Source organism: Cajanus cajan, chromosome 2 (genome assembly GCF_000230855.2).
Source record: "Cajanus cajan strain Asha chromosome 2, NIPB_CcT2T_4, whole genome shotgun sequence".
Taxonomy (NCBI): Eukaryota; Viridiplantae; Streptophyta; class Magnoliopsida; order Fabales; family Fabaceae; genus Cajanus; species Cajanus cajan.
In genome coordinates, this window is record NC_138518.1 from 5,724,643 (window position 1) to 5,736,927 (window position 12,285).

Genomic DNA, 12,285 nt, shown 5'->3' on the forward strand with positions numbered 1-12,285 from the left:
GCTTATACCCCTCTAATCTGTGATATATTTTTCAATCAGTGGATTTGGAATTACGTAATCAACCACACTGCCTGTGAAAGAAGCATCTACCAGAAATGATTAAAAGCTAGAAAAGAAGCTTTTACTTAATTGAATAGCATATCTGTCAAACATTCTTGTGCTCATTGAGTTAAGGTCTTGGCCCCTAATTTAAGGAAATAAGTTATTCTGTTTTGCTGTTTATTATGATGGAGCTGCTGATGTGTGGGCAGTTAGGATAATTGGATCACAATTTGCAGTATAACTGATTCGTTTGTTACCCAAATGATTGAAGACTACTAGGAGATTTGTCTATGTCTATAAATAATCTCAGTGTTTCATCTGGCCGGGCTGAGTGATGAAATTTCTTCTGGTTTTATAATTTTATAAACAATAATTTGAATATTTTGTTTGGACTAATAAAAAGTTATTGGAAGCAGGAATGAAAAATGTTTCGTGTTTTATCCCATAATGTCCTATCTCATTCTGTTTGTCTCATCTCGTCCCACTTAGTTAAATGAGATCAAAAATTCAATTTACTTCATTTAATAATTTAAAAAATATATATATTATATATAATTTTTTTAAATAATTAGATAAATAAACATTATTTTTTAGTAAAAATTAATTTATACATAATAAATAGAATAAAAAAATTCATAATATATATATATATATATATATATATATATATATATATTAGTGATATCTTAATAAAAAAAAATAATCAAAAGAATTAGTGAGTTAATCCCTCCCACAAGTTAATGGGTTGATGATGACAAAATGAACATGTTGCATTCAACAAAGATGAGTAATGTAAGTTGGATTGAAGAGTCAAATTCATTTTGTCAATTCTAATTGAAAGTATTATTTTTATGTACTTACTATAATTGTACAATATTAACTAATTACAAACATGTTATTTTTTTGATAATGATCGAGTCTTTTTATAAAGAGGATTATTCTATTTGTTGTACATAGTTTTTGGATAACTTTGTTCCTATAACCACCTCTCAAATTATTCTTTCTCTTTTTACATTTTTCAAAAACTATCCTTACAAACTACACTTTCTAAAAATAAATTATTATTAACTGCTCATTTATATTAATTTTTATTTCTTAAATATTCACAGAAACATGAAATGTCCTTTTTCATTAGTTTATTATAAAAACAATAAATTTTTATTGTAATTATAATAACCAAAGTATTAATTTTTTTTAAAAAATATTTATTTAAAAACAATATTTTTTAAATTATTGAAATAAGAATTAAAAAATATTTATATATATAATATTTATTGAAATTGAAATAAATAAAATTTATTTTTGAGTAATAATTAATTTAGACAACATATATATTATATAATACCAAACATAGAAATAAGATTTATTTAAATTTCTGAAAAATCTTATTTAAAGAAAAAAATATTTATTCAAATTCTCCAAAAAAAATCATTTAAATAAAAATACATTAGTTTATTGTACAATGTATGAAAATTAAATTTTCAAAAATAATTGAAATAACAATAATTGAAAATTTTATGATATTTTTTTGTTTTCATTAAGAGATAAGTTTTCTTTTTAATATTGAGTTTTTTTATATAAAAAGATAGATGAATAAAAGGAAAAATAAAAATAAAAAGTTGAAATATATTCTTATTCAATTGTAAATATGTTATAACATATTTGTTCTTATTAAATTGTAGATATGTTATACAAATGTTGATATTGATATTATTATATTTGTTTTTTTTAATTGTTATTAGTACCTTATAGGTAGGAATTAATAAGAATAAATTAATAATACTTTAATAGAACAACTATGACCCAATAAGTATAATATCCACCTAAGTTTTATGAAGATAAAAGAAAGAGATTAAGGTTACCTATAAAATATAAGGGAGACAATATGAGAAATGAGGAGGAAAAAAAAATGAAAAGAATAAGGTTTGCTACTCAAGTCATAGAATTTATTTTTGTGCCTTCTTTCAAGTGAGTGCTTACCATTTCCTTCTCAATCCTTTTTTCATTATGTTGCTTCCTCCTTTACTAGTGATGTTGTTAATCTTAGTTTTATTTTTGAATATTTATCGAGAATGTAGGAGAGTGTTGATTTGTAGGATCCATGAATTAATGTTGAAAACATAAGAGTGTGATATTATTTTATTCTTAATAGCGATTTGGGTCGTGAGTAAAGAGGTGATCTTAAACTTAAACTTTAATTGTCTAAAATTATGTGATTGCTAACAAATGGAGTGTAATTCTCTAGTTCTTGAAGTGTCAAATATTAAATGACATGTTTAATTGTATAAGATTGTCATAAAGCCTTTATGTTTTTGGTGTGTTTGAAATGAAATTAATGAATTGATCCTATATTTAATTCAAATCTACAATGCTAATAATAGTGAGAAAAAAACTACGATGCTATTTCGATTCTATATTGACCTAACTTGTATTTGGAATTGTTATGAACTCACGTGAGTGTTTTGTGAGGTTTGGGAATCATTGAGAAAAAACTTTAGGTGTAAAAATATAATTTTGCAACATTTTGTTATTGCTTAGTACTAAACACAATAATTTTATATAACATCATGTTTTTTTTAACTTGTATAAAAATGTGATTGAAATTAATTATAAGAGAAAAATAATTTTTTAAATAAGAAATTTAAATTAGTAGTATGTATGGTTTTATGTGACAATTTTTTTTGTAAAATTTAAATTAAGCAAAATTAGAGATGTAAAGTTTAGTGTAAAATTACACTATGTAAATTAGCAAGCATTGAAAAATAATTTATTAGTACATCTCTAGATCATTAATACATATTTTAAGGTAAAATTCTTTCTAACTTACTATTTTTAATTTAACAATATTATCTTTTTTTAGTAAACTAACTTAATCCATTTTTGGTTAAAGGAATTTAAATTTCAAATTGCCATAAAAGGGGATTTCTTCTTTGGCTATCCTACCCCTTATTATCCAAAATATTTTTCTTTTTTTACTATGCACAAAGTCAATTCCTTTTACACTACTATTAAGCTTGTTCTACAAAAAAATTCAACTTATGCTCAATTGAAAGAACTAGAGTTATTGAATGAAAATGACTTCAAGTGTAAGAATTTTATTTAAATGATTTAGTTTACAATCTCTCTAATTATAACAATGTAATTATTGTTAGTCATAGGCAATGTAATTAATAGCAAAATTTATAATCTTTTTTGTTTAAATGAGAAAAATATGATTAAAAGAAGAATGTCTCCATTTAATTTGAAAATTAGTGGGCAGCTCTATTTATAAAAGTACACTAATGCTTTAGAATAATTGATTTTACCTTTGACAACATCTCAACTATCATTTGTAGGATGTAATTCAATAACTATGATGATAAAGTTTTTCTTTCAAGTATTTAATATCGACTCAAGCAAGATTATTATTGGCGTTAAAACATTTTCTTTAGGTACTTAATACAATTGTATACCTAAAGACTCAAGATCAAGATCACTAGTTAATTTGGAATAAACCTACGCCAGTTGATTGACACGCTCAATGGTTTATAACAAGTGATTCTAATTATGATTTATCTTTTAAATCTAAAAGATAAGTTAGAACAACCTCAAACTAGTTAATCAACATGCTCGATGGTTTAGAAAAAGTGATTATAACAATTAATATGAACCTCATATAGATCTTAAATTTAACAATTTTTAAGAAAAATATAGAAATATAAAAAGGAAAATTAATGGATTGGGGTAAGAAAAGGAAGAACAACTCCAAAACCCTTAAGGACTAACTAGTTGAGGAAGATTTGCTATTTTAAATTAGGAAATTCAAATATAATAAACAAACGTAGTTCCTAAGAACCTAGAGAGTTTTCTCTCACAATGCATGAAACTTCATTCCAAATTGAGACAAAATTGACTACAATGTCAGTGTTTAGCCTATTTATAAAAGATCCAAAGGTTACCAAGGTCCAAAGAAAAACTAAAGTAAACTCACACATAAGCAAACCCACTAATGATGTGCCTACCATAATAATCCCATTAAGGATCCAAAAAACACAAAAGAAAGAGACTTAGGTCCAATACGAATGACTAGGCCAACAAAGTCGTCCAAATATAAAATATGTCTAGTCTATGAATTCTCCTCAAGTTTTTCCAAGTGTAGCTCCTTGGTTAGATCTCCATCACAATGAATTATCTTTTGAACTTAGAAGAATGCATGTGGCTGAAACTTTCGCTTTAACCAAGGATTGAATCCAAGTCCCTTGAGATTTTGTAAACAATATGAACCACTAGATGTCATTAGTAAATGGACGATAAAAATAAGTTTCACACTATATCTTTAATATAAAATTAATATATTAATTCATGCGATTCAACCAAGTTAATCATTGATTTAGTTACGATAATACTAGTACCATCCTCTATAAATGCTTTTTTTTAGGATTGAAAAGTTTGGATCAAGTTCATTATATTAAGATTTTAAAGAAATATAATTAGCTTGACCATAAACTAATATGTTCCCCTATGACCATATTCTTAAGGCTTTTAATAGCACAATGACAATGTTAATCAATTTGAGTATACGAGCAAATCAAATCATTGGTAGCTTTAGTGTGTTATTGATTTTACTGGGCATGATAACTTAAGTTGTGGAGTTATTATGTAGGTTTATCGGAAATCCGAGTTATTGAAAGGTTTATAAGGTACCTTAAAAAGGACATGAACTTATGATTACATGATTAAAGGTTTCCCATTATACTAAATAGTTACAATGATGTTGATCAAAATTTCTATTTGGGTGACTTTGTTGGAAATCCTACATCGATTAAATGTATAACTAAAATAGAGTATATAAATGGGGATGATCTTTACCTTATAAAATAATTTTTTATGGTTGATTTTGGCTCAAGTCTACTTTCTAAAATGGTATTAAAGTCTATTTCAATAATTATTGTTGGGCATACTAAGTCAATTGTTATTGGATTGTTATTAGACTAATCACAAATGTCGAAACTTGTAAATTTCTTATTTAAGATGTCCAATTCTTAGCATAAGTCGTGAGGGGATCGTGTTAGAGATTTCACATTAACTAGTGGTATAACCAAAATAGTAGTGGAAAAATCTCTAACTTACAAGCTAATTTTTTAGGTTTGAGTTAAGTATTTTACATAAATGATTAGCAAATTCAATTGGCAAGCTCTGCGAACATACAAAAATAAAACAATTTTTTTATTTCACATATTCGTAAAATAGCTACAAATTTTAAAAATCAAAAAGGAAATATGCTCAACAATTGGCTTCTAGATGCTTTGTACAGAGTCAAAATGACTTTGTAAACTTGTTTCCTTATGTTTCCAAATGAACCAATGCCATTTCTGGTTGCATAGGCATATTTTGGGTTGAGGTTTACAAACTTAGGTATGTGGTGTCAGATTCTAGATGAAATAATAGTGTTTGGAGTAACAAATGAGACCAAAAAGTTTTCAATTATAGATGTTCGTAAAACAATATTGTTGTTTTACAATCAATAAATTAAGGAAATTAAATAAAAGACACGTAAGTAATTGAATACAAAAGCAAATGAGTTTCATAATACATTAAGAGTTTGTTACAAAAAACCCTTTCACTGTGCATGGTCATAATTTAATCTTTGGAGAGCCGAATTCCTTCCTGTGTGTGTGTGTAAAATATATTTATAATAACATAATTGAATAAATAGTATTTTTAGTATGATAATAAAAAACATGTATAATAAAAAAAATAGTTATGTATTTTCTTTATATTGTTTGTATAAGTTAAATATTAGAAGATGAAAAATAATATTTTAATAAGATAAATATAAATAAACAATAATATTATTATGTTTATAAATTTATATTTTTATGTAAATTTATATAAGTTAGAAGATGAAAATTTATGTTTTTTTATGTAAATTTTTATAAGTTAGAAGATGAAAATTTATATTTTTATGTAAATTTTTATAAGTTAGAAGATGAAAAATGTTATTTTTATAAGTTGAATAAAAATGAAAATAATTTTATGTTTATATAATTGATTTTATTAATAGAATTGATAAAATTTAATAAGTTAGTTAGTATTAAATATATTTATTTATTAAAAATTAAAATTATTTTTAATTTAAAATGTATACCTAATGAAAATAATTGAGGAATAGAAAATTTTTTAGAAGTTGCAATGACATTTATAAAATTAAATAATTACGTTTATCAAACTTAAAATCCATTACAACAAAAATCAATGGTGGCAGGAACTAAATGCATTACTAATATTTGGACATGTCTTCCTAATATAACGAGGGGTGTGATAATAAGAATAATTTTTTACACGATTATGTTGTTCTCTAATGTCTATCTCTGTTCTAATCCTGTTGGACATGGACCGACCCTTGGAAGTTCTCTTGAGTTCCAGATTTGGCCACAAGGTTGAGCCAATGTAAATAGGTCAATAATCTTCGTGTTAGAGCTCTCCAAACTGTCTTTCGCATACCTTTGAAACTTATTGTAAGGTATAGATGGGAGATATGTAGCTTTCAAAGTTATAGCGTGCATGTAAGCATGAAGCAAGTACATGCAAGCAAGATATATGAACTTTCTAGAACTTGCCACAATCACACCACATCTCATCTAGCCTTATTGTAAATCTCCCAACGGGTCGAACTTCTCTTGAATGTTGCGCTTCTTCCACTAAAAATCTAGTTCTTGATCTGTCAAAGGTGATGACCTCTGAAGCACGGATACGTGATATTTGATCCTGTATCCGTATCGGATACGTATCTGATACGGATACGTTTTGATACGTGAAAGATACGTATCTCATCCGTATCCAAAGTGATTTTATTAAAAAAAGAAAAAAGAAGAAATATTTTCCAGATTTGTTCCAGGATGAAAATATTATTCGAAAATCATGCATAAAATAGTAAGAAAAACACAAATTTGAGAGGGAGATACTTTGCATTCCGATAGGATTTTGTTACTGCGTTTAGGCACCAGATCGGACTTAGAAGACAACCGCATAACCGCACACCAGTGACCCAGGTAATCTCCTTTTCTCTATTATTCTTCCGGTCATGCACAGAGGATGCTGGTCTCGACTTCTGTTTTGGGGGGGTGTGTGTTTCGGGAAGAAGGGGGGGTGTTGGGTGAAACCGAAGACTACGCTTTTCCTTTTCTACTTTTCAGATTTCTCCTTTCTCCTATTTTGACTTTTTGACTCTATGCATTGCTTTTTAAGTTGCGTGTAAATTCCTTTTCGTGCGATCAGTGACATGCTTTTTATAAAATTATAATATTAAAATAAGTTAAATATTTAAATATTAATTAAAAGGTGCATATAATATTAAAAAATGAAAATGTAAGTAAAATATTTTTGAGTCTCTTGCCATTTCACTTTTTTTTCTTTTTTATATTTTACTGTGCTGTTTGTACCTTTATTTAATTTTATAATTTATTTAAAAATATAAAAGGTGTTAACATAAAATTATTAATTTTATAAATATTAAAAAATGGATAATTATTTTAGTAATTATACACGTTTAGGACAATTATTCATCATTTTTTTATATTTAATTTTATAATTTATTTAAAAAGTTTTTAATTTTATATAAAACTGTAAATTATTAATAATTAGAATTTTTTAAATTCTTTTTTAGCATCTTTAAAATGTATAAAAAGTTGTAACAAATTTTTAATTTCTAGTTTTTAAACTAACAAAATTTCAATTTCACATACATGTTTTTTTTAATTATCTTTCTTAATTTTAATTTTAATTATCTTTCTTAATATTTATTTTATTATTTTAATATTTTCAAGTTATAGTGTCTTTTGTGAAATTACTTAATATTTTATAATTTATATTTTTATGATTCATATTTTAGAGTGATTAAAATTTTTAAGTTGTGTAATTTATTTAACAATTAACAATTTAACATAGATATACTTTTTTTTTGCAGAAGCATAAAAATTATTTATTTATGATGTCAACAGCAAATGCTTCTGGTTTTGATTCTAATAACAATTCTAAAATTCCAAGTAAGTTCGTTTCTGCCGATGTTGTACAAGATGATCATGCTCCTCTTTGGTGTTATGTTAGCATATTAGATAAAAGTTCAGAAGGGGGAGGAAATAAGAGTTGGTCTTGTAATTTTTGTCAAAAGGTTTTTAAAAGTTCTTATTCAAGAGTTAAAACTCATTTGTTGAGGATTTATGGAACTGGAATTTCTGTGTGTGCAAGTGTAAATGATCAATATTTGGTTGAATTGAAATCAATTATTGAATTGGCTGAAAATAATGTGAAACCTAAGCATATCCCATTACCTACAGAGAAAATGCATCAGGATTCTTTATTGAAAAAGAGAAAAGTTGGTCCTTTGGAGAAAGCATTTAATTTAGAAAATAGAGATAATCTCAAAGCTCTCATTGCTAGAATGTTTTATTCTTCTGGATTGCCCTTCAACCTTGCCAGAAATCCCTATTATGTGAATTCTTATTCATTTGCTGCAAATCACATGCTTAATGGTTTTCTCCCTCCTGGATACAATGCCTTGAGGACAACTCTCTTACAACAAGAGAAGGCACATGTTGAGAGGTTACTTAAACCTATTAAATCGACTTGGAATGCAAAAGGTGTTAGCATAGTATCTGATGGATGGACAGATGTCCAAAGAAGACCTTTAATTAATTTTATGGCTATAAGTGAAGGGGGTCCAATATTTTTAAAAGCTATTAATGCTTCTGATGAGATTAAAAACAAACATTATATGGCTGATAGGATGATAGAAGTTATAAAAGAAGTAGGAGAACAAAATGTTGTTCAAATTATAACAGATAATGCTCCTGTATGCAAAGGTGCTGGAATGATTGTTGAAATTTCTTTTCCTAAAATTTTTTGGACTCCTTGTGTTGTTCACACATTGAACCTTGCATTGAAGAATATATGTGCTGCCAAAAACACTGAAAGGAATGAGGTAGCTTATGCTGAATGTAATTGGATTACTCAAGTTGTTGATGATGTTTCTTTTGTTAGGAACTTTATCATGAATCACTCAATGAGATTGGCAATTTTTAATCACTTTTCACCTCTAAAATTGCTTGCTATAGCTGAAACAAGCTTTGCATCTATTCTAGTGATGTTAAAGAGATTTAAACTTTTGAAAGGTTCTTTGCAATCGATGGTTATTAGTGAAGAATGGAACTCTTATAGAGAAGATGATGTGGGTAAGGCCCAAGCTGCAAAAGAATTTATTTTGAATGATGTGTGGTGGGACAAAATTACATATATTCTTAATTTCACCGAGCCTATTTATAGTATGCTTAGAGCTTGTGACACAGATAGTCCCACGCTTCATTTGGTCTATGAGATGTGGGATAGTATGATAGAAAAAGTAAAGACGTCTATATATAGATATGAAGGAAAAGAGTTAAATGATACATCAACATTTTATGAAGTTGTTTATTCTATACTAATTGATAGGTGGGCTAAGAGTTGCACCCCTCTCCACTGCATGGCTCACTCTTTGAATCCTAGGTAAAATTAGCCTATTAAATATTTATTTGTTTTTAGTATTTATTTATAAATAATTTGATAGTTACTAATTTTTTTTATTTATTAATTTTTTTATTTATTCACAGATACTATAGTGATGAATGGCTTCAAGAGGCTCCAAATAGAATTTCCCCACATGAGGATGAAGAAATTTCTATGGAAAGAAATAAATGTTTAAAAAAGCTTTTCACAACAGCTGAAGAAAGAAGAAAGGTTTCTCTTGAATATGCTGATTTTTCATCAAAAGCTCATAATTTTGCTTCTTTTGACTCAATTGAAGATAGATGGACATTAGATGCTAAATCTTGGTGGGTAATGCATGGTTCTTCTGCCCCTCTCCTTCAAAAGCTTTCTTTAAAGCTTCTTGTACAACCTAGTTCTTCATCTTGTTGCGAAAGGAATTGGAGTACTTATTCCTTCATTCACTCCCTGAAAAGAAATAAGTTGAATCCTAAAAGAGCAGAAGACTTGGTTTATGTACATACTAATTTCCGACTCTTGTCTAGGAAAAGTGAAGAATATATGCAAGGGAGTACTAGAATGTGGGACATTGGTGGAGATGCATGGGGTAGCTTTGATGGTGTTGAAAATCTTGAAGTGGCGTCATTATCTCTTGATGAACCAGAAATGGAAGCTGTCTTATTTACAGATGATGGTCAAGGAAGGGATGAAATTGATACTATTCCTATTTCTCGACAATAAAAAAATGATTTATAATTTTTTTAGTAATGTTTACAAATTAAAAAACAAGATATGTATTCTTAATTTTGATTTTTGAATGATATTTATTTGCAATTACTATTTTATATATATTAATTTATTTATTTTTAATACGTATCCTAAACGTATCGTATCCTATATTTTCAAAATTTGACGTATCGTCGTATCGGATACGTATCGTATCTGATACGCGTATCGCATCCGTGCATCATAGGTGATGACTCTATGAGTGTTTGCCTTTGATTGTGCATCTTGAATAGTTTTAACTGCAATCTTCGAGTAAACATGTCCAACATTAATCATTGTATCCACCTCCTTTCCTCTCTCAATGAAGAACTTGTTGCAACAGGTATATATGTTGTCATTATCATGGAACAAATTGGCAGGTTTCTTGTCCCCAACATCGTTCATTATCCCTTGTCAACATCTATTTTTTCCTTGGGACGTTGTCCAACTATTGTGTTGTTTCTACATTATTATCTCTTATTATGTTGTAATAGTAAAAGCATCTAGGTTCAGTCATCCCATATGCTGCAAAAATAATTATAAATTAAATAATGAAAATTAAGTAAGAAAGTTTAAAAAATATTAATGATAATATAGAGTACAAAAAAAAATTACCCATGTTGACGACATACTTCTTTAATGCCGCATTTTTGAATTTTCGCATGAAGTTCTGTGCAATGTGTCTTACGTAATAAACATGGACAAAATTGTTTTTTGTCCAACCACTTCCATTTCTGGAGTATGCACTTCTAATAGCCTCATGAGTATCCGAAATGAGGCACAACCCGTCTTGTGGTGTTACGTACTGTCTTAACTTTTTTAGGAAATAGAATCATGCATCGCTTGTTTCACCTTCAACAATAGCAAATGCAATGAGAATTATGTTGTTGTGTCCGTCTTGCGCAATTGCCACCAATAGCGTCCCTTTATATTTTTCGTATAAAAATGTTTCATCCACTTGAACAATTAGTTTGTAGAAGGCAAAATCTGTGTAACACCCTAGTTTTCAAAAAAGTTATTATTAATATTATTATCATTATTATATGGTATTTGGTCATAATTATTTTAATAATTATAGAGGAATATTATTTTGTACGTTTTAAATAATTATTGTTTTGGACAATTATTTTGTACATATTAAATAAGTATTTTTATTAGTATTTTTAAATAAATATTTATATGTTTTAAGAGAAGGTTGATTTTATATGATATTTTGTTATTGAAATTATATTATTATATTTTGGGTCAGAAATATATTATTATTATAGAGGAAAAATATTTTATAATATACATGTATTTAGTTTATTTAATTGTTTTGAGGAAAAAAAAGTAGTGGGTTAGAAGAGAAGGAAAATGGGTTGGGTTGACCGAGTCCAATGGATTAATTTTAAGAAAGGAGTCAGGTAGCGTTAACCCTATCTGCCTCATTTTGCGTTTTGAGGGTTAGGAAAAAAAAGAGGAGAAACAAAGAGCTCTAAGAGAAGAGTACTCAGGAACGATCTGAGATCACACCAAGACCATTCGTCTTCTGCTCATCCAGGTAAGGGGGGAGTCAGAAACCTTACTTTGGGTGTGGGAATGTATGTTGGGTAGTGGGATTGGCCTCCAATCTTGTGTTTGTTGTATGCTCATGTATGAGGGGTTTTCCCCAATTGTATTTGTTTCATCTATTGTTCCTCTTGTATGTAATTAATTGTATAAATTGCTTGAATGAATGATTAGTTTCAGTTTTAAAATTGTAATTGTATGATTTGAGATTTCTGTGGGTTCCTATAGGAAACCTTATGAGAAAACGGGCAAAATATGAATGTTTTCTATTTTGCCTCCTGATTGCTTTGTTGTGTTCCTTGTTGAATGTGATGCATGAGTATGTGTTTAATTTTGAAAATGAATATGTTTTTATATGAATTAGAGTGCTCTGTGGGTTCCTATGGGAAACCCTATGAGAAAACGGGTAAAATAGGAATGTTTTATGTTTTG

At 27.7% G+C, this 12,285-nt stretch overlaps 1 protein-coding gene across 1 annotated transcript; it reads left to right on the top strand.

Moving 5' to 3' along the window:
- Window positions 1–8,011: 8,011 nt before the first annotated feature.
- On the top strand, window positions 8,012–10,281 carry LOC145954653 (uncharacterized). Its single transcript, XM_083069339.1, has 3 exons — window positions 8,012–9,561; window positions 9,666–9,751; window positions 9,860–10,281. The coding sequence occupies exons 1-3, from the start codon at window positions 8,012–8,014 to the stop codon at window positions 10,279–10,281; spliced, it is 2,058 nt and encodes a 685-aa protein (XP_082925465.1).
- Window positions 10,282–12,285: the final 2,004 nt, after the last annotated feature.